Consider the following 25171-nt stretch of genomic DNA (forward strand, 5'->3'; position numbering starts at 1 on the left):
TTGAGTTGCGGAGCCCTGATCCGAACCCACTCGAGCTCTTGCCTTTGCAGTAAACTCTGTGATTACGGAGTACTTAATGTAGCGACCTTGAGCCCACCGGATCAGACGTCCAGCCGTCCCACTTGCGACACCCGTGGAACCTATACATACAGACCCAGGTTCTGCCACAGGTGGTCCCTGCGGCTGAAGACCTCCACGCCCCTCGGCACTGGTACTGATGATACAGTCCGCGAACCCAGCCTCTCTGAGTTCGCGGACCGCACACCCATCCAGCGTTTCGGGTTCGGCACCGCCCCCGGGGACTTCCCAGAGACCAGGACAGTCGTCTGCGGGGCGTTGAAGGAGCAGGACGCGGTCGTTGTGGATTACGATGGACGCGCCTACGATCACCGAGAATTCAGCGTGCTGGGATAGGTACCGGTTGGCGGCGACTTCGAAGGATTCGGGGGAGGGCGGGATGCGGTAAAAAAAAAATAAAGAGAGAGAATGAGGCCGAGACAATGATAATGGCGGTCTTAACCCAATCGCTTTTGACATCCTCGCCAGGCCCTCTCGCAGTATCCGGGGCGGATGGGCAAATATTATACGGAATCACCCTGGTCTCTCCGCGGCGTATGCTGATACGTCAGGAGTGGCTGCTAGAAACGCGAGTCTGGAAGTCGTTGAGGTGTGTCTAGGTCATGGCCTCGAGAAAGAGTGCGCCCTTTTGGTCGCCATCGCGAGCGAGAGAGAAGATAGCGTCGATCCTTTGCTCAAGTACGGCATAGACCCTGGTGTTCCAGCCTGTAAATACGGCTCCGCGGTATTCTACGCACTTGTCTGCTCCAACATCCGCATCGTCAGAAGCTTGCTACAAGCAGGAGCCTATATCCTTCCAGAGTCTCTGGACCGGGCCAAACAGCTTGAGGACGAGCATGTGCTGGATTTCGCGCGGAAGTTTCCCACTGCGCCCTCGGAAAGATCTTGATTTCCCCCCTAATCGAATCATGAGTCATGCTGCTAGGGCTGAGGATGGAAGAGGTAGTGAGGATTGCCTATGGCTAGGTGTGTCTTTAGCATAAGTAAGGTCCATGGCCATGGCTCGAATCCCGGAAGAGAAGACACGCGATGAATTCAAAGATGACTACAGACAGGACGGAGGACATCTACCGTCGCATCACCCCTGAACTGCTCGAGTCCGGCCACAAACTCGTCCCAGCGCTTGCTAGATGCCATAGGCGCAGTGCTATACGCCTCGGCACCAGTCTCAGCAACCAGCCTCTCCAAGTGAGGGAATAATGCGTCTACAGCCTGAGCTTCCATCTCACGTTGTACTTGTCGGTTGATGTTCCCCTTCTCTGCATACCATGCCGAGTCTTCCAGTATGACGCCAGCTTCATAGAGGGCAATTAGTCTGGGGTCGATGGATGACTTTACTGCGGCCTCGTATGCCATTCTGTGGCCGATTGCTTGTACAAGAGGGAGGGAGAGCGGGAGGATGTTGCGGTTGCATTCCTCACTACGGTGCGTGCCGTTTATGCTGTGGAGGGTCTCTCGGGCTTCTGCGAAGAGGGATGTTTCGTGACGGGCGACGGGGCTGTCTGGTGATCGAGGTGGTGGGATCTCGTATCGACCGAGAAGAAGCTCGCTTGCTAGGCCTAAATGCTATGTGTTAGTGGCTTTGTTTTGATGAGGTCAGGAATAGACGTACGGATTGCAAGGACCCGAATGTCGCCTTCTGCAGTTCCTATTGCACGCAATTCTAGCTGTTGCTTAATTAGCTACCCAATTTCTGTCATGAAAGTCAATGAAAATAAATTTTGACTCTTACCTCCATTTGCAGAAGTTGATTCTCCTCAAAGTAGCCATGCCAGCCGCACCCCTCATTGAGCGCCTTAATGCTCTTACTAACATGCTGCAGCGCAACCGCCTTGAACACCGTCGCAAGAGCATGTCGAACCCGCGGATCAATCTTCGCGTTTCGAAAGATAGCTGTGGCCTCACCCATGAACGCCTGAAGTACATGAAAATGGGCAATCGCGTGAAGGATCGGCAAACACTGCGTACGAAATCCCAAGACCGGCGTTCCAATCCCGTCACGAAGCAGTACTTTCCGCCGCTGGCTAAATCTCGTCGCGTTATAGACGGCCAATTTGAGTGCTGGGATGGCTGCACCTGAAAGGTATAGTGTACCTGCGCCGACGCGGTGGATTGTGGTAAGAAAATGGTCTCGCTCGTTTTCCGGCTTTTCGAGACTTCCTAGAAGTGCTGAGCGCGGGAGAGAAACTCGATCAAAAGTCGTGAGTGCATGGTCGATTAGATGGGCGCCTGGGCGTGTTGGGAGCGCTCTGGCGCTGTTAGTGGGAACATGTATCGGTCGTAGAACTATAATCGAGCAGAGGGTTACCTAGAAATCACGCCTTTACACATCTCCAGCCCATCACCTATGGGTACGATGAAAGGACGAACACCCCGGCCCTCACCATCGACAATCAGACGAGCGATAACAACCGCTATCACAGGTAGCCCGCTTCTCGTTGTAGTCGGTGGCATGCATCTATTTTGTTAAAGGCAAATCATTTGAGGGTGGGTTGATACATACTTTGCAGAGGCCAAGGAAGGGCTATGAAGCTCAAAGTTACCACTTGGCAACAGCGTGGCTGTAGTTTCAAGGTTGCGCGCGTCCAAACCATGTCCGACTTCGGTGAGCATAAATTGAGCGCTGTACAGCTGGTTAGCAAGACAGTCGCTGTTCACTTGGCATATACTGACGAAATCCCAAATCTCATTGCACAATCAAGAAGCGTAGCCAGTTCGGGTCGCGCGGCTGCAAATGGCGCCACAGTCCCAACGAACAGATTGTACTGAATACTGATTACCGTGATGGCACCGCCGTCCATTGCAGCAATGAGATCTGTTTGTAGCTTGCAAAAGAGAGGCGTAAGATATAGAACGTCGTCTACTGCCAGGTCTGTTGCCTTTTAGCCTGGGGGTGGTATCATGACCTCTGGGACGTACTGTATACTTCACAGATCTTCCTGGCTCTTTCATACGTGAGCCTAGTTCTTTCCTCTAGGCTTAAGAAACATATAGGAGGCTGGAACAGCGGAGATTGAGCCAGGGACAGTGTTGGTGAAGCAGACCCCGACCCGTTTTTGTGGGGTTTCTGGCCCTCGTGGACCGCTCCGTTTGTGCCCGCCGGGGGAAGAAGTATGATTGTCATAGTGATGAGGGAGCAATTCTGACAAGCTTGGGATCTGGCCAGTTTTCTGGGCGACGAGAGCCATTTATAGATTACGGTCCTTTTGTTTCGCCGCTGCAGGATTCGCATTTGAAAGCCTATGGGCCAGTGGATCCGATGTATCAAGGTTGGAGGCGCAAGGGCAATCTAGAACGATACGCGGTGTATCCCTGTAGAGTTGCCAAGGCTATAGTCCGTAGACTGGTATCATGCAGTAAGCATAGTCCCAGCTCAGCCACTGATTTGGAGCCAGGGATTAGGATTAATATCGCAAAAGGTTGCAAGCCACCCTGACACGTGGGTAGGGATATGCCACAGAGTCCAAGAGGACCAAGACCATAATGCCAGCTGAACATCGAAAGCAGCAATTTCAACCGGCCATTGCGTCGAGAGGCGCTCGGAAATTCAGGAACCTCAATGATTGCCCCTTGCTGGACATGGTGGCTAGCTGGAGAACCAAGGAGTGTCTGTTCGGACCGTCTCCGCCGCCTTTTCGAGGTGCATTAAAGATTCTGAAGTCGCATGTTCCCCGGGTGCTAACCAGAGCGTCGATCCAGAATGAGCTCTTCCGGCCTGAGCGCGACCATGTTGACACATTGGACAACAATTGCAGCGGGACTAGCAGTCGGTACTGTAAGTTTCTTTCATGTTGTTTCGTAGTATGTGAGATAACGAGCTGCCCTTTTTAGTTTATTAGTTCAGCCATCTACAACTTTTTTTATAGCCCGTTGGCAAGATTCCCCGGGCCATTGCTCGCTAAAATCTCGTCTCTGCCGGACTTCTACTGGTCCTTGACAGGGGATCGCCACCTGTGGATTGCACGAAATCATGACATACATGGTGATGTGTTCCGCTACCGCCCCGATGGCTTGCTGTTCAGAACGCCAGAAGCCTATCAGGACATCTTGAATGTCAAGGCCAACGTCAAGCGATCCGAATTTTATGATATGATGACAAGAAACAAGCTTGACACGAGCATCATCACCGGGACCGATCCCGCTCTTCATGCTCGGAAGAAAAGGGTTCTCAACACCGTCTTCTCCGAGAAGTCAGTTCGCTCGATGGAACCCATTCTGGTGGAACATGTGGCGAGATGGTGCGAGCTTCTCATCGACGGTGAGGGTGAGGATTGGTCTGCGCCGAGGAAGATGTCCGACGTTTGTGATCACTTGGTTCTCGACGTGCTGTGTGATCTCTGTTTTGGTCGGATTGTGAACACAAAGGAGTCTGGCGAAAACCAATATCGCAAGCTTCCCCATATCATTGCAGGATTTCTGCGAATTCTATACCCCGTAAGAGGTCGAGCCATTAACAGTTGTCGGCGGACGAACAGCTCACATTTCTTTAGCTTGGTCATTCTCCATGGATAAAGGTTTTTGCTTGGTTGAAACCAAGAGGGCTTGATTGGGCGTTTGGAGCGCTTACACCACCAAGCGTTAAGTTTCTCTACGAATTTGTACGGCAGGCGTTGGCTCATCGGCTCAATACCAACACGGGTAGAGTCTCGCGGCATGTCGACGGCGCGGAGAGTACAGACAGATTTGACATGCTTCATCATCTCATCAATGCGAAAGATCCGGAAACAGGTGGTCAAGGCTACACGAAGGAGGAGCTGGAAGCCGAGGCGCTCACGCTGACCATTGCCGGTTCGGATACTACCTCTGTGATCATGGCCGGATTCTTCTTCTATATCGTTCGCTCACCCCGCGCCTATCGAAGACTGGTTGATGAGGTTCGCTCGATATTCAAATCTGCAGATGAGATCCAAGGTGGTCGAAAACTCACGACTTGCATATATCTCCGGGCATGCGTAGATGAGGCCATGCGGATTACCCCAGCCGGACCGGCTGAGCTGCCCCGACTCGTATTGCCCGGAGGGCTCATGGTGGACGGGGAGTATATCCCCGAAGGAACAACCGTAGGGGTATCCCATTGGAGCTTTTATCGCAATGAGAAATATTTTCCTGATGCCGGCATCTATTGGCCAGAACGATGGATAGTGGACGAGCAAACCGGGGTCAGCGCCGAGGACGTAGCGAAGGCTCGTTCAAGCTGCTCCCCGTTTGCTGCGGGTGGAACCAGGTGCGCGGGGAAGAATTTTGCCCTCCTGGAGCTGTATATAACCATTGCGAGGACATTTTGGTTGTATGATGTGCGGTTGCTGCCTGGAGATGAAACCGGAGGCGGGCATGAGTCCAAAGGATGGGGACGAAAGGATCCAAATACCTTCCAGGTCACTGACAGCTATATCAGCATCAGAGACGGCCCAATGGTCCAGTTCAGGAGGAGGATGTAACTACCGAGTGACTTGCATGCTCGCAGAAATCAAGCTGAATTATCGCATTCTCTGGGCATACACTGTAAGGGAATGATTCCATTCGTAGGTGTTGGTGAGTGAGAACAAGGAGAACCTTGGAAGGAGGAAGGAAGAAACGGGGGGATCACATGCTCTGGTTGGTGTGACTCGTGCTGGTCTGCTGAGCCTCCCTCCTGGCGCTTGTCGTGCAAAGCCACTCGAGCTGACGCCCACTGTCCCTTCCGTCGCCTTCTCTCTTCTTCATTCTCTTGCAATGCGCGATCGATGATTTTGTCTTGATTCTGCGCCCAGAAAGTGCGGCCCAGCACCACCGTAACAATGAGCAAGCGCCGGCAGTCCGCAGGCCTCCCATCCAACTTCCGATACCCGCTAATCACTCCTGACCACGAGCGTGACTCTTTTATCGGTTATGAGAGCTACGACGACGATGTTGGCCACTCTCAAGACACCGAAGTGGTCTATCCCATTCCCGCTTATCAACCCCGCGACAAGAACCCCACCCCACAGCTTGTGCGCGTCGCGAAGCAGCCTGAGATGGTAAGACGTCAATCGGTGCGCCCGCTCTCCGGCGACTGGGGCACATTCGACGCGAACAATCCAGTGAGCGATGCGAAAGTGCCGGGGTCTTTCCATGATGCAGACGCAGAGGATATGGAGCCGGAGATTGTACATGCGGTTCCTCGAAACGTCTTCTCATATCAGGTCGAGAACGACTCTGACGGAGGGTCGGATGAAAATTTAGATTTCGGACATGAAGACCCTCTAGTCTTTCCACAGCTTCCGCTGGAAGAGGTCGTTCTCGAGGTCGCTTATATCCTGCGAACAAAGTCCAGTCCTCCTGGAGAGGGTTTCGCATATGTCTTTGCGGACCCCACCGGGCGCAACAAGTGCTACAGTATTGGCAGCGCAAAGAATGTTTCGCAGCGTGCGAACGAGCATCGCAGTATCTGCAACCTTTCTTACTTTCGGGTTCAGCGAAAACCCGCTACTCCCCTACGGCAATATAAACGCTTGGAGAAGCTGGCGCAGGCCGAGTTGATAAACATGAGCTACGACCCCAACTGCGTCTGCAACCTGCCACAACGGCAGTTTTTCTGGGGAAGAGAACAAACGGCTTTTGAGATCTTAGAGTTCTGGTCTAAGTGGCTGACGAAACACTCTCCCTACGATAAGAACGGCTACCTTCTTTCTTTTTGGGAGCATCGACTCAGGGTCTTCGAAGCGAACATTCAGAAATATTTTGACTGCGAAGGAGCAAAATGCGTCAAACTTACCACAGACACCGTCGCCTGTCCGATCTGTTTGCGAGCAGGCTGGAAAGCGTTTACCGAGCCGACAGGTCTTGATAAGATCGAGTTCTCTTCTCGGACACAGATCGGGAACCAATGGATTCACAAAGTTCTGCTCTATCTATACAAATACGTCCCTATCCAGGATAGCGTTTGGGTTGCCTCGGTCGACGGCATAGCGCAGGCCGCATCTATATGTGACCGTTTCAAGAGCCCTGCGATACTTCTTAACCTACTTTATGCCAGACTTCTCATACCAATGCTCTGGAACACAATTTTCACCGCCGCCGACTATATTTCATTCATATCAATGATGGAGATTGTTATATTCTCAGTCGTCTACCAAATGGTTAGGCTAGAGCTGGCTCAGCTAGCTGCACACCGGCGAGCCGCAGGAAGGGAAGCTCGTCTAGTCCGTCGGAAAGCACTCCCGTCCACGTCAGAGAAAATGGGTGAGGGATCAGTTGTGGGCAAACCCCCAAAGGAGCCTAGGATTCTGGAAATACCGGATGATCGAGCTCAGAATGTACCCAAGCAGGTGACAACCTCGAGCAAAAGCGGCGGCAAGAAATCTGAATCGGCATTTATACTTTCTCCTGCCGAAGCCGCAGCTGCGCGACTGAAGAGATACAAACCTGGGAGGCGAAGGAGCGATTTCGTTTGAATGGTTGCAAAACGTATGCCTTTGCTTTTGCATATTTGTTCAATTTCTGTTACACGAAAGGGGCTGACTCTCCCTCTGTTGATCGGATGGGCGAATCTATCTTTGGAGTGACTGCTTCAGCGTGTTCAGACTTTGACTTTATTTTCCCACGTGTTTAACATGTGCTAATATATACCCTGCGTTATGACGCTATGTCTGTTAACGACTGATGACGGATATGTCTCGCACGAAAGGAATGTCTTACGCGATAGATGTCTGCAGAGCAATTTGACTTCGAGAAGATGTTCATTGTCCGTATACTTCTCCTTACTAGTAGTAGTGCACTCTATCCCAAAGTCCGAGGGAATGGCTTAACTCCGCTTAGTCATGAGCTTATTTGGTGGCGCCGAGTGCCTTTTTGTCCTTTTCTGCCTTTGTCAGCGGTTCGGAGCCCGACATCTTCCTCAGCTTCCTTTGATGTCATTCTCTCTTCTTGTCATGCCTCGAGGTTGCGCTGTATAGCTTGTTTTGAGTGACTTTATACTCCCTTTATATCCCCCATTGATGGTAGTTTAGTACCCACTCAATGTACCCATCTCCAAATTCCGGCGGCCGCTCGGATGAAGAGGCGCGACAGCCGAGTAAGCGGACCGCAAGAGCCTGTGATGCCTGTTATAAGCGGAAGGTATGAAGACTTCGAAAACGTGGGAAACGGCCATACTGACCGGAGTTGCAGATAAAATGCGACGCCGCAATGCCGCAGTGTAACTGGTGCAGCCACCACGACACCCCTTGTACGTTTGATCGCAAGATCCGGAGAACGCGCAAGCGGGTCCTCGGGGCGAAGGAGTATGCAGCCTTTGTACCACTTTATTTGACTTAGTTCTCATCGTCTGCAGTGCTGCAGTGCCCGGGTCTCAGCTTTCAGAGCGCATTGCGCGGATCGAGAAACTTCTGTCTGAGAAGCTTCCGCTTGAGCCTGGTTAGTTCGGTTGGATGTTCCTGGAAGAACGCTCGGTTCAGGTGCTGATCTATGTAGCGTCTCCTTTGCCGCAATCACTACAGTCGATTCCGAATAGCTGCAACCTAGACTACACTCCAAGCCCACCGGCTATTTCCCAGTCAACCGCTTCTTCATCAGTGCCGCTCCATTTCGCCGGTCGAGAATTGGGCGCCATTAGTCTGTTCACGGGGATACCATTCATCCTACCTGAAGGGCAAGAATGGGTGCAGTCACGAACCGGCCAGAAACTCGCATTCGATGGGTTCACCTCGAGCCGAGTGCCATGGGAGAAACAGCGAGGTCAAACCCTCAACGCCATGCTAATGCACCTGCAGAGTCCTAAAGCTTTTGACCTACCTGACCGGGCCACCCTGGAAGCAAACTTCGAGGTTTACCGCACCTCACTGATGCAACGCATCTTTCCGGTTGTCAACACCGTTCTCTTCTACTCGACCATTAACTCTGCATATAAGGAACGCGGCTCGGGCTCCGACAGCGCGCAAGTCAGTTCCAAGGCATGCGTATTTGCCTTTGCGGCGTTCGTGTCCATGCTCTGCAACCCGTGTCTCCTAAGACTAGGCCATAAGCTTCCACGTCTAGACGAGGAAGCTTGTCTTGTAAAGGCGCGACATTTATTGTTCCAGATCCTCCAAGAGCCTCCCACGTTAGATGGATTACAGGCCGTTATGATTATCGTACGTTGAGCATTGGCCATCAAATCACCTTCAGCAACTAACCCAATGTTCAAGGCGCTAGTAGAGCTTGTCACCGGCAACCTACAATCCGCGAACTACTACGGCTCAATCTCAGCTCGCATGATATTCATGCTCGGCGGGCACATCTTCAACGGCCAACGCTCCTGGCTTCCAACATCGTTCACAGACACCGAAGCACGAGTCAAGTCGCACCTCCGCAACCTCTTCTGGCTCTGCTACACAATCGAACAAGACGTCTGCCTCAGAACCGGCCAAGCCCAACTCTTCTCCGAAGACAACTGCGACCTCACCCTCCCACCCGCCTACGACGAAGAAATGTACCAAAGCCTCGAATTCCACCACAATTCCACTGAAATCCCCGAGAATCCCATTTTCCCCATGGACCTCCACCTCAGCGTCATCAAGGCCCGCGCCTACAGCGCCCTTTACTCGTTCAAAGCAATGAAAAAGACCGACGCAGAGATCCTGCGCGATATTCGGGAACTAGACGATGAACTCGAGCGCTGGCGTCTATCCGTCCCGCCCAAATGGCGACCCACGTTATCGTTTTCCCATGAACGACCCGATCCAAACTGTAATATGCACTCCGTCATCCTCCGCCTCAACTACCATCTCTGCATGACAATCATCCACCAGGCAAGCAGCCGCTGCAAGTCTTGGGCGACGCAAGGCACCGTCATGGACGGCGTAAGCTCGAGCCTTGCGCTCTCCGTCGAAGCAAGTCGCTCGACGCTCCTCTACCTCGAGACATCGGGGCATGTCCTCGTGGACGGCGTATTCTGGTACATCCTCCCTCGCCTCCCTCCCCTCCCCACCAACCAACCCATCCAGCCCAACTAAACCCAACTAACAACAAAAACAAGGACCTTAATCTTCTACCCCATGTCCGCCCTATTGGCAATATTCTGCAACATCCTCACGAACCCCGCAGAACCACAAGCGTCCAAGGACCTCTCCCTCCTAAAAAGCGCAACGGGCATGCTGGAGCGCGTGTTCCTGCGTCAGGCGTACAGCGTTAATGAGCTTGTGCATGTCAAGCTCGTTGCGGATTTTGTTAATGAGCTTTGTCGACTGGCGACTTGTGCTATGGATAAGGCTTGGAGGGAGAGGGGGTTAGCGGGGTAGATGGGAGGGAGTGGCAGTGGGATGGGGACGTCTACGGGGGCGGTTTGAGAATGGTGCTGAGGGTAAGGCATGGTTGGCGTTGGGATTTGGGATCAAGGCGTTTGGTCTTTTTGCTTGGGCTGCATAGGTGTTTGAGTGAATCCCAATCTTACGGGTAAAACAAGTAGATGATAAGAGTAGATGGCTACAGACTACAATTAGGGAATAGATGCAAGGCCGATGCAGGTTTACCAAGTGACGCGGAGATAACCAACGTTACAAATAGAATCATTGAATTGGCTCATAATTCTAGCTACCTAACTACCACTCGTAGATCGAGTCTTCGAAGGTATCCTATACCTAAGCAAGTCAGCACGAATCCACGCAAGACAGGGAGATATGCAAGACGCAAGACAAGCTCGATTTCAGAAAAATGAGGTAAAAGGATGCGCAGTTGTCACCAAAACGCCAGAGACGCTCAGATGGGGTTGAAACAAAGATATAAGGCATCGATCATCATAGTAGAGCCGTTGAATGGGAGAAGGAAATCAGTAGTTCGACTTACCAGGCTAGTGAATTGTAGTCGAATGTAAGTGTCGGGCTATCGGGAATATCGGGGACTGCGAGACAGCATTATAGCTGGCGAGAATCCAATTTCAAGCCTTTAGCGTGCAAGTCGCTGTTTCTTGTTGTCGAAGGTCCCAAGGTTGTCAACAAAATTATTTCGCTGCAGAAAAATTTTGGCGCGGTTTTAAAGCTCTGGCAGTAGTGCGACACGTGATTTGCCGGTTAATTGATCTTCCGTGATGTGCTCTGGAGATAGCTCGGCGTCCACTCAACCAAACATAAACATCGCAATTGTGTAGCTTGGAGTTTCTGGGCAACGAATTTCAGGGCGACCATCGGTAACAGTTCATCATAATGCGGTGCTTCATATGGGAAGCAGAATACGGTCGCGTGCTTGGAGAACCGCAATGCCACAGCAATGTCGCGTTTTAGCAGAGGTGCTAGAGAACGTTGCGTACATTGTACAAACGGTCAGAGCCGGTATCAGACATAGGAATTCATGCATTTGAAGCGTACGGTCGTAGTGCGCGCAGGTATTCCTTGGTCAGGAACAGGCCTAAGCTCAACCGTCGATTTTACCATCAATAAGATCCCAGAGCATTCGCGAGTCCTCACTATGGTCGGCCCCCAGCTTGGCAATTATCTGGTCGTTTTCAGTGGTGGTACGAACGGTAGATCCCACATCAGCCCCCTCAGCAGCCAGCTGGTTAAGAACAGCGTTCAATTCCTCTTTCAGTTTGTCCATTTGCTGAATCTCTTCCTTTGTGCGGCTCAACTGCTCCTCCATCATCATTATGAGAGACTCGCGAGCTTGGTGCGGTCGGTAAAGGTTAAGCAAATGATGTGCATTGATAAAGAGGTTGCGAATATCTTCAATTTTCGGTTCGAACTGATCGGGAGCGACGGAGAGGATCCCGACAAATTCGAGGAAATTCAAAAGCAACGATTTGCTTATTTTCAACAGATAGTACGCGTGATTGAGCGGTTGCGCGGGTTGTGCAGCGGTCTCGCCGTTCGCGCCGGGTTTTGGAGAAGAGGGGTAGAGCTGGGTGATGCCCTGTTCCTCAAGGGAAGGAAGAGCTGTCGAAAGCTAGACATCGAATGTTAGGCTTAGTATAGTAGCAATAGGATTGCGCCGTACATTTTGCACCTCTCCGAAGACACTGTACTGTTCTGAAGGTATCTCTGGTGGGACGAGGAAACGGAGCTCGGGAGGTACTGTCAACGAGCGCACTTCTGAAGGCGACCAGTCTTTCTTCAGTGGCTTTCCATCTTCTTTAGAGGCTTGCTTCTTGATCTCCTCGAGCTTTTGTACGTTTTCAGGTGTAAAGTACTTCCAAAGAGGAGGCGGAGGAGCGAAAGCAGTGTTGATGGCTCGTCCCGCTTCGGCCATGGCGACCCGTTTCTCTCGCGCAAGGGGAAAGTTCAGCGGTAACGTCAATCGGCAAGATGTAAGCGAATTGAATTGGGTTCGAGACAATCGATGACCTGAAGGGTGGACGGCTTAGGAGCTCAGGTGTGTCTTTAGGTGATGTTTTGTCGGCGATTGCGGAGATTCGGAGGTGGGAGATGGGAGATGGTCCGTGCGTGCCACCTGCTGAAACCGCTGCCGACGACCGGGAGGTCCTTCACTCTATCAAATGCTCGACCTGAAGCGACAAGCACTGCCTGACTCCAATCGAGGAGCCTCTCTCTGATGATACTCGATAACTTATAGACTTCGCAGAAATGGCCCGCAGCACCTTGTCTGCCGGGTCAACCACGTCTCCTCTGGTCGGGGGACTTGCCGGAAGCTTGTCGCGCACTTTCCTGCGATCCTACCCACTCGCCGATTTTGTTGGACTGGCTTGCATTATAGCATGCTGGGTTCTGGTACGCCTTGAGCTAATTGACATCAATGATTAGCAGCAGTGACTGACAACCTCGTTTTTTAGATCCAAATATTTGTGACCCCGTTCCACCGAATGTTCGCTCTCGACAACCAGGCTATCCAGTACCCTTTCGCTACAGTCGAGCGAGTTCCAGTGTGTTAGTATGCCCTGTTGGAGGCTGCAGACCTTGAACTAATTCCTCCAGTATGGTCTATCTTCTATGCTGGGGTCATCCCACTCCTTATCCTCTTGATCTGGGCCGCCATTCTCCGACCAAGCCCGCACAAAGTTCAAGTGACGATACTCGGCTTTCTCACGGCGCTCATGCTCACCTCGCTTCTAACGGACATCATTAAGAATGCGGTCGGGCGACCTCGTCCTGATTTGATATCCCGTTGCCAGCCTAGAAAAGGCACACCGCAAAGCATGCTTGTCATGTGGACCGTTTGCACCCAGCCCAACGAGCACATTCTACAGGAAGGGTGGAGAAGCTTTCCAAGCGGCCATAGCAGCTTCTCATTTGCTGGGTTAGGATATCTGTCATTGTGAGTTTCGCCCCGGTTATGCCGCGATGCGCACTAACGACCTGTATCAGGTTCTTCTCTGGTCAAATGCACGTCTTTAGACCCCGAACCGACCTTTGCCGTTGCCTTCTGGTGCTGATACCAATTATCTGCGCGCTCATGGTTGCGATTTCCCGCCTCGAAGACTACCGCCATGATGTTTATGATGTAACGTCCGGCACCATCTTGGGATCCGTTACGGCCCACTTCTGTTACCGACGCTATTTTCCGCCTCTGCGCTCGTTCCGGTGCGATACACCTTACAGCAAAGATGACTTTGGTCCGGATGGCTTCTCCAAGATTCCAGATGATGAAGAGCAACAGCTATCGGGCCGTCGGGCGCAATCATGGGCCGGCGAAGAGTCTTATCAGTTGGAAGGATCGGTGACGGCACCGGATCGGTAGGTAGCTTATGAGCGTTTTTGCGTACTACATGAATGGCTCGATGTCCGGGTCAGTCACATTGAAATTGGCGAATCTTGTAGTGTCCCTGTCATTATGATACCCTCGTGTTATGAAAGCTATCAGCTTTGTTCTGAGCCTCCCCACACATCATGTAGGTACCAAGCGCGTGATCAGCAGGGGGTCGTACCCAGTAGACACTAGACACATCTTTACCCTATAGTCAGAGCACATATGCTGGCCGGTGTTGTGGAGATCAGTGGGTTTCGGTAGGTTTGAGGCCTGCTTCTGCCGATTCCCATGAACCCAACAGCATGATCGCCCCGTTATCAACAGCTCCTGCCCAGGTGCTGCTCGGCCCCACCCCAACGGCCATGTTGCGGGGAATCCCTCCGCATTCTATGTTTGCTCTCCACTCTCAGTCTCCAGCCCATCTCGGCATTTCTACTCACGAGTTTACGATTATTCTCCGGTGAGACTACTAGAACTACCATGACTACAGACAGCAAATGACTTGTGGAGTGTTCGTCCCATTCAGAAGGGTTTATCTCGGCCTAAAGAATTTCAGTTCTAGATATCGAAGGGCCTCAGAATTCGACCTGTCTAGCCCAGGCGCGTTACTGTGATAGCCATAATCTATCGGCTCTCCGCATCTGCAACTGCCGATGTTTCGCTTGTGTTTGACTCTCCCAGATAGGTCTCCAATACCTATTTGAGTTCGGGCATCCAGTCATACTTCACGATGGAACATTCTTACATATAAGGAGAAAGGAGAATCCCATGGTACCTCTCTCCTAAGTCCCTATTCTCTGCTGAATCCTGAATGTAGAATGGCTTTCATATCCGATCTTCTCAAGCACGCACCCCCAACATCCCACTACGCCATCTACATCCTCCCTTCCCTACTCCTGCTATACCTGCTCCACCAATACTTCCACAATGGCCTCCACCGGTATCCCGGCCCAGTCCTTGCCAGGTTTACAAACCTTTGGCGCTTCCTAGATGTTCGCGGTCGACGCCCGGAACTCACTCATATAGCACTCCACCGGAAACACGGCGATGTAGTCAGGCTGGGACCGAACACGTTATCGTTTGCGTCGCCGAGCGCTGCTAAGGTGATATATGGGCTGAATAAGGGGTTTACTAAGGTATATCCCACCCCTCCTACTATTACTTCATCCAGCAAGGCTGAGTGTATTTGATGATACCTAGTCCGCCTTCTACCCCGTCCAAATGACCGTCTCAAAAGGCGAGCCTCTCCCCTCCCTCTTTTCAACCCTAGACGAAACCTTCCACGCGAACCTTCGCCGCTCCGTGAATCACGCTTTCTCAATGAGTTCGCTAGTCCAGTACGAACCAATGGTAAACGAAACAATCGAGCTCTTCCTATTCCAAACCGAGACTCTTTTCTCTCAGCCCAACAACAACAGCGGGAAAATCTGTGACTTCGCGAGGTGGCTACAATTCTTCGCCTTCGATGTGATTGGCAGTATCACGTATAGCAAGCGACACGGGTTCATCGAGAAGAACGAGGATATCGATGGGATTGTGGAGTCCCTGGCCAGGATATTTGATTATGCGGGGCCTGTTGGGCAGATGCCTTGGCTTGATAGGGTGTTTTGGAAGAATCCGATTTTTGATATTTTGCAGAGATGGGGGATCGCGGATAATTCGCATCCTGTTGCTGTTTTTGCGAGGCAGAGGATGGGTGAACGGATGGCTGGGACAGTAACATCGGACACTGGTTCCAAGGAACCTGTCGAGCACGTCGAGAACGTAAAGCAAGACCTCCTCACCAAATTCCTCCAAGCCTCAAATGACAAACCAGACTTCATGACAGAGAAACGCGTCCTCACAATGGCCGTGAGCATGGCCTTCGCGGGATCCGAAACAACAGCAATCAGTCTGGCCGCTGTATTCTACTACCTCCTCAAGAACCCAGAACTTATGGCGCGCTTGCAAAAAGAGCTCGATACCGCAATCAAAGACGGGCTCATCGAAAACCGCCCCTCAGGCCTCGTATCCTGGTCCGAGTCCCAGCGTCTCCCCTTCCTAGATGCCTGTATCAAGGAGTCGTTCCGGGTTTTCCCTGCCGCAGGCTTACTCCTCGAGCGGGTGACGCCCGATTCTGGGATCGAGATAGATGGGCATTTCATAGCCGGCGGGACAATCGTCGGGTGCAGCGCGTGGGTGCTCCATCGCCGCGAGGAGATCTTTGGGCCTGACGTTGACGAGTTCGTTCCGGATAGATGGCTTAATGCGACTGAGGAGAAGCTGAAGGTTATGAATGGCACGATGCTGCATTTTGGGGCTGGGGCAAGGACGTGTATCGGGAAGAACATTTCGCTCATGGAGGTTTATAAGCTTGTGCCGAGTTTTTTGAGGAGGTTTGATGTATGTTTCCCCTTATATCTTCTCTCATTGGTAGTAGGGAAGATTGGACTAACGGATTGTCTTCTGTCTAGGTGCAACTGGCGTACCCGGAGCAGGAGTGGAAGTTGTGGAATGCTTGGTTTGTGAGGCAATATAACTTTAAGACGAAATTCGTTCTCCGAGAGAGTAAGGCGTAGTCATTCGTGTATATATTTGTTGATTGTGATATACGCGCGCAAAATATATAGTTCTGATGCCTATAAATATCGCAGAACTGGCCCGCGGCTCTAGACCACTAGGCTATTTCAGACAAGCAGTATCTAACTCTTCTAACCTAACTATGATATTTCAAGATGATATTATGGATAAAAGAGCACAAAAGGTGATGGATGCCGAGGTAGCGATGGAGTCGCGTGAGGATGGGAGGTTGTTGCCTCAGGCAGTGGACCCACTTCTTCGCCACCGAGGGATGAGCCAAATCGATCCTCCTCAACTTCCTCACCCCAGTCAACACCTCTGCCGCGATGCTCCTAGCCCGCAGTCGAGGCTTGAGAATGTCATCCTGCTGCCAAAATCTGACATGAAACCGATTTGACCATTTGATCTTGTTGGATGCCTCGTAGAAAGGCAAACGACCCGGGTCCAGTGAAGACCCGTAGTCGCGAAGGATGCTCCGAGTGCCGGGCGAGTCGGGTCCGCTGCGATACCAAAAAGCCAGTTTGCACTAGATGCCAGGCGCGAGGGCTTGTTTGCACGACCAAGGTAGTGCTGAAATGGGAATCAGAGTTTGCGAGTCAAGGCCGGGCCTTTGGAAGAGCTGGCGTCTGGAGTAAATCCAAAGGCGCCGTATTACCTGCGAGTCCAAACGCTCTGCCGCTGGAAGAACAGCAATGGTGTCTGATACCCCTGGTGGACAAGTGGAGCTTCATCAACAGCTCAACTGAAGCTTTCGAACAGCCGTTACGGGTAACGCCCACCGACGATGACCGCGTTATTGTTAGAGCTCCCGAGACCCGAATGATACCTCCTCAATTGGAAGCGGCAATGGTTCGGCTAGCTGAGCCGGCGCCATCTATGTCAGTCTTCCCTCAGCTATCTGGATCGACTCATGGCCATCTGTTTGAGTATTTTGTCGAGCGAGTGTGTCCCCGAATGAATGCCAGCGCGACCTCTCCTTCTCCACTCGCCTCTGTCATCATTCCCTTCTCCTCGACAGCATCCGAGACTGTCTCAAAAGCAATCCTGGCCTTGGGGGCATGCGCTTTGTCCCAAGAGAACCCGCTATTTTCTGCTGTTGGACTGCGCCTTAAGTCTGAAGCATTGAGAGGTCTCCGCCACAGGCTGCCCGCCGCTGGATCATTTGGTTCCTCGCCAGATCCCGAGACATTAGCCGTGATGATGCTGCTTTGTCTCTATGAGCTTGTTGATCATTGTGATCAACGCTGGATCGTCCACTTGAAGGGCGCGAAAGAGTTCATTCGCTTTAGGCGGCAGCAGCCGGCCTTAATGGCGCTCCAACAAGATGAGGTTACTTCCTTTGCTGAGCGATTCTTCGCCTTCCAGGACATAATGGGCCGCACTGCCTGTGGTGAGCAACCTTTGTTTGGGAACGACTATTGGCACCACGATGAACGCAAAATTGATGCCTGGATGGGCTGTAGTCCGGAGCTGGTTTCGATACTGTCCGATATCACAGAATTGAGTAGGAAGAGGCGGCAGTTACGGTCGGATTCAGATCAAGCGGCGCTATCAACAAAGGCAGAAACCCTGTGTCGCCGGCTTGAGAATCTCGTCCAGGATGTCGACGAAAGGGAAGAGGCGCTCCAGGCCATCGCCGAGCTCAAACGACTCGCTGCAATACTCTACCTCCACTGTGCATTGCACAACGCCTCACCCATTACGCCTCTAGTGGCTGGCTATGTGCGGAAAATACTGAAACTTGTTTCGGAGGTAGTCGACGCGGGAGCATATGTAGGCCTGGCCTGGCCTGTCTTCGTTGCCGCTGTTGAACTTGATCCGCTAAAAGATACTCTCTGGGAGGACAATGACGGGGTAGAAGTGTGCGGACGCCCGCTCGTCTTGCGCGCGTTGGCTGCCATGTCGGAGTCGAACATTCTGAGCGTTGCGCGTACCAGGGCTGTGATAGTGAAGGTGTGGCAGGTCCGTGATAACATCTTGAACCCACCACTGAGTGGTGCTTCTGATTATAATGACTGGGAGTGTTACGTCGCTCCTTTCAGCACGGCAATGAGCCTTGCCTAGTTGTCTGAGCCAGCTCGTATATAATGAAAGTTGATCTTGTCCCTGCAGCACCCGCTAGTTACCTCGTAATGTAGGTCCTATTGCTGCAGAACTCATCGGAGAGGTGTTCAACCTCACTGGCAAGGAGCGACCCTCCATACCGGTGGCACCTGCTTTGTTGCGCACACACTGGCGACTGCCTATTTTAGAATTGTGTACACAAAAAGCTTAAAAATTAATTTATGAAGAGAAGCACCAATCAGAGGGGACAATGGCAAGTGCGGGGCGCTGGGCCGGATCAGGCAAGATGGACGTCAGCGAAGTTGATCCAACCAAAGCGCATCTCGAACTTCCACTTGCCTTGTTGTTGGTCGCGCACTATGCATTGAAAATAACGTGCACTTTGTCCCATTGATACAGTTTCGGACTTTCTTTCTTTCTTACGCCATTCCTTTGGCTTTGGTCCTTGACGTTGAAACCACACCATATTTTGACGCGACGCCGCGGCGCTTAATATCGTGCCCTTAAAGCACTCGACTTCCTCGCGACTTGCGGTCCTGAACTTCAACCAGCCTGCGATACAGACGACATCGAAATCGATCACAATATGTCTGCGGCTGTCTGAGCCTGGTGAGCGAATAGAATGGCACCGTCGACGACTCCATCGGTGGTTTCTCATACCGCCCCTTCTCCATTCGCGAGCAACCTCAGCGAACAGTTGTCTCAGCGGTCTGACTTGGGTCGGTCCGAGTTGGGTGATTCAGGCACCCTGACCGACTCTGCTGTGGACAAGGCCAATCTTCTTGGATTCTCCTCGCGCCCATCAGCCAAAACGAGATCTCTATCCGATGCTTCCAAACCTTCCGTGTCCCTCTCTCCCATCGCCAGTGATGAGCGCCCAGCTAGCAAAGATGACTCTTCCCTGCATTCCACACCTCAGACACCACGCCGAACGCCCGTAAACGGTCCTGCTCTGAATCTACAGTCTTTACCTTCCAAGGTCTCCACTCCCGCATCCTCCAATCGAGCACCCCTCTCCCCGAAGCTCGATCCCTCCCACATATACAGTGCCGCTTCTCCAGGATCGGTCCTGCCGCGTCGCTCTCGTGGGCTCGACTTTTCTCGCGCTTGCACAAACCTTCATCACTCTATCCTTGCAGAATCCTCACCAGATTCCTCGCCGACGGTGGGCGGCCGGGGTGTAGCCATCCCACAGCGCCGTGGATCGCCTGGCTCATCCGTGCCGCCCTTCTCGACGTCCAACCCCGCCGATCGGACAGCAATCTCGAGCTCGATGTCAAGCGTCAATATGATGGAATCAGATACAAGCAGCAGCGAGGAGGATGATGAGCCGATGATTGGCGACCGAGACGATGTGATAATGAATACTCCTCAAGCAAGGAAGCTGGCGCCAGGGTTTAACTCATTTGGCGGGGGGAACGTACCCAGTCCTGGTAATGACTGGATGGGGAACTATTCTCAGGCGGCAGCAAGCTTAATGAGCTTTCAGCGAGCGCGCTTTCGCAAGGGACGCAGCAGACACAGCTCCAGTAGCGCAAGTGGCAACAGCTCCAAGCATAGCCCCGCGCCATTGTCCCCGCCGGTGATGAAAAGCATAGAGAATGGCAATGGGTACTTTGGCCATCGAAACGGCGCACCGTCACGACGGGAGAGCCTCAGCATGGGAACTCGTGATTTACGACTATCCGATATGAGTGATGAAGGGGAGAACCGAGGCGCCCGTGGCCATAGTCCAACCGGTACTAGGTCCGACAATGGCCCATTGGGTGTCATCAGACGTGCAGTCACTAGACGGGGAAGCTTGCTGGTGAGTATTCGTACCGTATGCTGGCGTTGCCTGCCGCTGATTGTATATCTAGCCCAAGACGAAAACATTTGCACGCATCAGGGCCGCTTTAATGGAAGAATCGTCTCCAGTTGACAGTGATTCTAAACGGGAAGCTGAGGTCATCCGCCAAGTGCGCGAAACCGAGCCTGATATCCCGCAAACATCACCGATCCTTTCCGCATTCTCGTCGCCGAATGTCTTTGTACCGCCCGGACTAGCAGAGCGAGAGGGAGCAGCCGAGAAACCTGCGGCACCTGTTGCTGACGAGCCCAATTTCGGCGACCAAGCTCATCGGAACGCAAGTGGACCCGAGTTTTGGAATTCTTTCGACGACCGTTATCGTACTCCACCACCACCTCTCCGCCCGCACGCCAACTCCTCGGTCTCGGAGGAGGATATAGCAATGGACATGACGCCGTCAACGATGTCCGGCTCCCATGCTCATGAGTTTGTCAAACCCGGAGAGAGAAATGCGTCGCGTTCATCGACCCCCCATCCCCCCCAGAATGGTGTCATATCAGAGTTACGCAAGAAGCGGCGACGGGAGGATGACTTCGATCCCAATATATTCAAACGGAGGGCTGTATCTCCCAGCATGAGTGCGCAGAGCAGTCCGATTATGCCTAACTCTCCAGCGGTTGTGGACAACGGACCCAATATCTGGGGCCCTCCACCAAAGTCGAACATAGGGCCGCTGTTCAGCGATCGGAATGAGTCTGCGCCTCGAAATATACCCTCTACCCCACATTCTGGAACCCTGAAGAGGGTAGGAATGCAGGGCATGAATGAAGCGAATGATGGCTTTATGAATATGAGCATCGAATAAAGCCGCGAGTTGGAGGACTTTAACTTAATCGATAGAAGTGAGCCGGACTCGCTTGAATATATACACCGGCGTCTGGATATTTGAAGCGTTCGTTTAGAGACTTGGGAAGTTTGCATTCGATTCTGTCCAGTAGCCAATCACGGCGTCGAGAGCGATATAGCGAATATGCTATTCTTCTTATCTTTCGCTACATAGTGATAGTTCTACAATATGCTTAATATATTACCCCTAAGACCATTACCAGACAGTCCTTGTGGTTAGCCGCGCTGTAATACCAACAACCGCCGTTCAGCCGCGCACGTGCATTGTTCCGGCGGCTACGGGTGTTAGCGCTGTTGACACCGGGGAATCGATCGGAGCTGTTCTCCCCATCCCCGCTTGAGCTCCTGAAATAGTATCCATCTGGCATCAATTCACTACACTCCTTGCATATCCTCCGATTTCAGCTGACGCTGTTGCATATAACATCGAAATAACTGCAATTACCATGGTGTCAACGGTTGAACTCGCATCCTCGTTCATTGAGGGTGCCCCGCCAGGCGAGGTACATCGATCCGCAAGCTCCGTTATACACCTTCTGTCACAAATGCTAACATACGATCACAATAGCTCGCCGACGTCGTCTCCGGTACTTGAATCACAACCCCCTCTCCTCCGTGGCCCTCATGCCATCTGCTCCCTCCTTCCCCGCACCCCGATCTCACATCTCGAGAGCTCCCACTGAGCCTGATTTCGCGACACCACAGATATCAAAGCCCTTACCTCCGACGGCGACGACATCATTTCATCCCTCTCCCCCGCATTCGAGCGATACAACGAGAAACAACTCGCGACCGTAAAGCTCCCCGGAGCTAGTCAGGAGGTGGGTGCCTGGAACACCGAGAGAAGCTGAATGGCGACTGAAACTTCGAGGGGCCAGGTTATTGTGTCCGAATTTAACAAGCTCGACGGGAACCGATACTTTGATGTGGAGAGCCAGACATCGTTTGAGGTTGACCATGTTACGCAGGTGAGGACGGGCTCTCGTTCGTAGGCGAGAGAGGGCCGGAGTTCTGATCTTATGTTTCTGGCTTGGTAGGAAGCATCTGCGGCGCAGTCCTATGTACTGGAATCGCAGAATGCGGATTTAATGTGAGTTGATTTTTTTTTCTAATTATTTTTCTATTATTTTTCTATTTTTTTGGTTGGGGGTTGTTGGTAGTTCGGTTTTGGTTTTGGCCGATGGCTGACGCGATACCTTCCACGCAGCAAATCCCTCCTCAAGGCGCTGGGCGCTCATGCTAACGAACACTACCCGTCCTCTTCATACGGCGTATACCCGATCGAGAACGACTCGGCTATTGCTATCCTACTCGTCGCGAACCGCTACTCCCCTAACAACTTCTGGTAAGTCGGCAAGCTACGCAAGTATTACTAGGGCCCAACGCTGATACCGACGGGCCATAACAGGAACGGCCGATTCCGCTCCATCTACCAAATCCCCATCGGCGACTCCACCGCCGTGTCCGGCAAAATCCACGTCGACGTGCACTACTACGAAGACGGCAACGTCGCCCTGAACACCACCAAGCCCGTCAACATCTCCGCACCCAGTGCCTCCGCTGAAACCATCATCTCCCGCATCGCGGCCGCCGAGCGGAACTACCAGGAGGAACTCAACAAGGCCTTTGGGCAGATGGCCGAGGGCGCTTTCAAGTCCCTCCGCAGACAGTTGCCCATCACGAGGCAGAAGGTTGAGTGGGAGAAGGTTGGCGGGTACCGGCTTGGACAGGATATTTCTGGTGGAAAGGGGCGGTAGAAGGATTACGTTGCTACGAGAGTCTGGAAGATGTTTATCTGTGCATATAGTGAAACTAAGTTCAATTGACTTGTTCCAGGTTTATAAGCGCTATTCTATGAGTACTTATAAGATCCGCCGTTTGAAATACGAGATTCTGTGCCCACAGGAAATCTCTTATATCCCGAAAGTTCTTTCGCTCAGAGGCATAACCCGCAGTCCATCAGTACCACATGGTCAACGGATCCATCCCCCTGACTCGTATTCCGTATTCCAGCAGGGGAGTTGGAGATCCATTCCCAGAGAACCCACGCTATACAAATGAGCATTAAGTAACATGCACACGTCTCGCTTGATGGTGAAATCCCGAATCAAGGCGTCTCTGTCCGTGTAGGACAACTCCGCACATAATACGACAACCCATAGTTAAGACTGCGTATTTGAGCATGCCGCGGCAACAAAAACGGTAAACCGCTCGGCGGGGCTCATAGTCCAAAGTAAAGTAATGGACTTCTCTTCGTGTTCGAGTCAGGCACCTCAACCTATAAATGTAACAACAGAGCACGCAACTTTGGAGAGCCATATAGCATATAGACGAGTTGCCGCGTGGGTGTCTGTCACGACAATCTCTTTCGGTTTCCGTCGTGTCAGCCAATACTCAGGTTCCTGTCAAGATACCATGGTGCTTCTCTATTTCTCAATAGATACCGTGCTAGGGACTTCGAGTGACTGAAATTTTCCTTGCTTTTCTGCCCGCTTCCTCCCACCCACGGCTTGGCCCAACCTGGGCTACCATGAATGAAGCCATTGTAGATGACTGGTGGAGACGGCGATGTTCAGGGCGGTGTTAGAAGAAGGTACCAGGCCACGATACGTCAAGAAGCTCGTTATTGAGACATAGATTTCGTATACTGGGAGAGTGAGAGTCAAATGTTGACTCACCGGTTTCAGGGCGTACAGGGCGTGGCCAGAGATACCATAGATTGGTATTATTCTGGGATCAATAACCACTTCATCCCAGCATATTATGTTTCCTACTGCCAGTGTCTCGCGGCCGCTGGTGGTCGAGTGCCGCGCATCGCCCTGAGCGTCCATCCCTTGTGCGTCCTGCTTTACCACCGCTTGAGCAGCAGTGGTTGGCTGGACCTGTTGGTCTTGCGCGAACGCCTTTGTCCCCTTCTTCCTTTGTCGCTTCTGGAGGTTCTTGAACGCATTCGAATACATTCCTCGTTTCCCAAAGGAAAGGATAGGGCATACAGCTGCACCTCCTACTTTAGATTGCAGAATAGTAAAAGCCCTCCCAGCATTTAATTGCATGGGCAGCAAGAAGCACCGGTTGCCCTCAGACATGGAGTCCGGCTTTTGTCACCTCATATGGCTCTCCTAGTAGGTTCGCCGGCTGGCGATCTGTCCCGCTCCATGCTGGTAGATCTCGCGGTCGATGATGATGGCCTCCTTGGTGCTAAGAAAGGGAGATTCTTCTATTGAGAGGTTAGGAAAGGAGAGTCTCGCTGCACGTGGCCATTGATTGGGGGAAGGGGGGTGCGAGTAGGGCCCTCGAGACCTATCATCTCATCCTCACCCCCGACGGTCTCTATTCGGGACGAAGACGGGATCGGGGATTTCGAAAGAAAATTAGAAGAAGCACAAGAGGTGGACATGTAAAGGAAGCTTACCAGGAATCTGCGAGCACAATAGGGAACGCAGGCTGTCCAGAATGCAACAGGACAGCAGTGTGAGCAGATTGAGGAAGAGGAGAATCCGCCTCCGAGACTTTTCTATTGTTCAAGCATTTGATTTCCGGGTCGAAGTGCCCTATCGGTTGCGAAGTAATTCCTCGTGGTCCGCTGCAGGCCTGAGAAATTTGTCTCTACGGCATATACCACGAGCCCTATACATAAATCAGTATTGCGCGCAAAATCTAGCCGGGGAATATTATTTACATCCTCTTCATGACGCTGTGATATCACCTGTTGATACATTGGAAGGTACCGACTAATCACTTGTGTCTTTCACGCTTGAAACTGCCCTCTTTCTAGTGCTGAGTGGCGGTCCCTGTGCTTTCCTGCGGTTTCTTCTAGTCTTTTGCTTAGGAAAATAGGTGTCATAAACACTGCATTTCATGTGTGATACATTAGCTGAGGCCGTGGTCGTGGTGTTGCTGCCTCCGGCCACCTGTCTGCGGGGTTCAACGGAGCGTTCGGTTAGGGCAACGGGTAAGTTGGCTTTCTCTCTGAGAGCGCCTAGACAAAACGCATAATTTTGGTTAACAGGCCAACCTAATAGCACATCCTTGCAAGATAGCTATTTATGTTTATTGGCTGTTATCGCCTTCTCTAATAATGATTGGCAACGTGGTAATCTCAATTCAGCGCATAATACTAGAAATATATTATTTTAAACTGTATAG

At 52.0% G+C, this 25171-nt stretch overlaps 8 protein-coding genes across 8 annotated transcripts; 5 read left to right on the forward strand and 3 right to left on the reverse strand.

Annotated features, from left to right (window-relative positions):
• Positions 1-1113: 1113 nt before the first annotated feature.
• BDV17DRAFT_295614 (putative acyl-CoA oxidase) lies at positions 1114-3202 on the reverse strand (the record flags this gene model as incomplete). Its single annotated transcript, XM_073763100.1, has 7 exons — positions 1114-1637; positions 1691-1745; positions 1811-2327; positions 2387-2536; positions 2582-2701; positions 2752-2950; positions 2998-3202. 7 exons carry the CDS (start codon positions 3200-3202, stop codon positions 1114-1116), a joined length of 1770 nt encoding a protein of 589 aa, XP_073611026.1.
• Positions 3203-3544: 342 nt separating this feature from the next.
• BDV17DRAFT_220528 (cytochrome P450) lies at positions 3545-5611 on the forward strand. Its single transcript, XM_073755591.1, has 3 exons — positions 3545-3853; positions 3910-4512; positions 4569-5611. The coding sequence occupies exons 1-3, from the start codon at positions 3779-3781 to the stop codon at positions 5514-5516; spliced, it is 1626 nt and encodes a 541-aa protein (XP_073611027.1). The 5' UTR covers positions 3545-3778; the 3' UTR covers positions 5517-5611.
• A 244-nt stretch (positions 5612-5855) lies between these two features.
• BDV17DRAFT_284843 (putative C6 transcription factor) lies at positions 5856-10313 on the forward strand (the record flags this gene model as incomplete). The annotated part of the gene is made up of 7 exons (XM_073760603.1): positions 5856-7484; positions 8041-8154; positions 8206-8318; positions 8369-8451; positions 8509-9167; positions 9222-9970; positions 10052-10313. 7 exons carry the CDS (start codon positions 5856-5858, stop codon positions 10311-10313), a joined length of 3609 nt encoding a protein of 1202 aa, XP_073611028.1.
• A 762-nt stretch (positions 10314-11075) lies between these two features.
• med7 (mediator complex subunit MED7) lies at positions 11076-12371 on the reverse strand. Its single transcript, XM_073755593.1, has 2 exons — positions 12001-12371; positions 11076-11949 (listed from the first exon to the last, which is right to left on the reverse strand). The coding sequence occupies exons 1-2, from the start codon at positions 12250-12252 to the stop codon at positions 11422-11424; spliced, it is 780 nt and encodes a 259-aa protein (XP_073611029.1). The 5' UTR covers positions 12253-12371; the 3' UTR covers positions 11076-11421.
• A 136-nt stretch (positions 12372-12507) lies between these two features.
• BDV17DRAFT_275215 (phosphatase PAP2 family protein) lies at positions 12508-13778 on the forward strand. Its single transcript, XM_073759187.1, has 4 exons — positions 12508-12731; positions 12794-12887; positions 12936-13275; positions 13326-13778. The coding sequence occupies exons 1-4, from the start codon at positions 12588-12590 to the stop codon at positions 13696-13698; spliced, it is 951 nt and encodes a 316-aa protein (XP_073611030.1). The 5' UTR covers positions 12508-12587; the 3' UTR covers positions 13699-13778.
• Positions 13779-14525: 747 nt separating this feature from the next.
• On the forward strand, positions 14526-20984 carry BDV17DRAFT_284846 (uncharacterized protein; the record flags this gene model as incomplete). The annotated part of the gene is made up of 7 exons (XM_073760604.1): positions 14526-14843; positions 14908-16089; positions 16161-16211; positions 16696-18228; positions 18432-18433; positions 18952-20137; positions 20190-20984. 7 exons carry the CDS (start codon positions 14526-14528, stop codon positions 20982-20984), a joined length of 5067 nt encoding a protein of 1688 aa, XP_073611031.1.
• Positions 20985-21349: 365 nt separating this feature from the next.
• Positions 21350-22862, forward strand: BDV17DRAFT_275225 (F-actin-capping protein subunit alpha). Its single transcript, XM_073759188.1, has 7 exons — positions 21350-21528; positions 21594-21612; positions 21731-21846; positions 21904-21993; positions 22063-22115; positions 22233-22370; positions 22434-22862. The coding sequence occupies exons 1-7, from the start codon at positions 21472-21474 to the stop codon at positions 22780-22782; spliced, it is 822 nt and encodes a 273-aa protein (XP_073611032.1). The 5' UTR covers positions 21350-21471; the 3' UTR covers positions 22783-22862.
• Positions 22863-23550: 688 nt separating this feature from the next.
• BDV17DRAFT_295623 (uncharacterized protein) lies at positions 23551-24111 on the reverse strand (the record flags this gene model as incomplete). Its single annotated transcript, XM_073763101.1, has 1 exon — positions 23551-24111. One exon carries the CDS (start codon positions 24109-24111, stop codon positions 23551-23553), a length of 561 nt encoding a protein of 186 aa, XP_073611033.1.
• Between the last annotated feature and the right edge of the window lie 1060 nt (positions 24112-25171).

This window comes from Aspergillus undulatus (assembly GCF_047715775.1).
Source record: "Aspergillus undulatus strain CBS 261.88 unplaced genomic scaffold BDV17scaffold_72, whole genome shotgun sequence".
Taxonomy (NCBI): Eukaryota; Fungi; Ascomycota; class Eurotiomycetes; order Eurotiales; family Aspergillaceae; genus Aspergillus; species Aspergillus undulatus.

Excerpts from the sequence above, each read along its gene's own strand:
- BDV17DRAFT_220528 (XM_073755591.1), top strand. The coding sequence starts at position 3,779 with ATGAGCTCTTCCGGCCTGAGCGCGACCATGTTGACACATTGGACAACA. Across the intron at positions 3,854-3,909 it reads CGGGACTAGCAGTCGGTACT|TTTATTAGTTCAGCCATCTA; the intron begins GTAAGTTTCTTT and ends TGCCCTTTTTAG. Across the intron at positions 4,513-4,568 it reads TTCTGCGAATTCTATACCCC|CTTGGTCATTCTCCATGGAT; the intron begins GTAAGAGGTCGA and ends ACATTTCTTTAG.
- BDV17DRAFT_275215 (XM_073759187.1), top strand. The coding sequence starts at position 12,588 with ATGGCCCGCAGCACCTTGTCTGCCGGGTCAACCACGTCTCCTCTGGTC. Across the intron at positions 12,732-12,793 it reads TTATAGCATGCTGGGTTCTG|ATCCAAATATTTGTGACCCC; the intron begins GTACGCCTTGAG and ends CTCGTTTTTTAG. Across the intron at positions 13,276-13,325 it reads GGGTTAGGATATCTGTCATT|GTTCTTCTCTGGTCAAATGC; the intron begins GTGAGTTTCGCC and ends GACCTGTATCAG.
- BDV17DRAFT_275225 (XM_073759188.1), top strand. The coding sequence starts at position 21,472 with ATGGTGTCAACGGTTGAACTCGCATCCTCGTTCATTGAGGGTGCCCCG. Across the intron at positions 22,116-22,232 it reads TCGCAGAATGCGGATTTAAT|CAAATCCCTCCTCAAGGCGC; the intron begins GTGAGTTGATTT and ends CCTTCCACGCAG. Across the intron at positions 22,371-22,433 it reads TACTCCCCTAACAACTTCTG|GAACGGCCGATTCCGCTCCA; the intron begins GTAAGTCGGCAA and ends GGGCCATAACAG.
- med7 (XM_073755593.1), bottom strand. The coding sequence starts at position 12,252 with ATGGCCGAAGCGGGACGAGCCATCAACACTGCTTTCGCTCCTCCGCCT. Across the intron at positions 11,950-12,000 it reads TCTTCGGAGAGGTGCAAAAT|CTTTCGACAGCTCTTCCTTC; the intron begins GTACGGCGCAAT and ends TTCGATGTCTAG.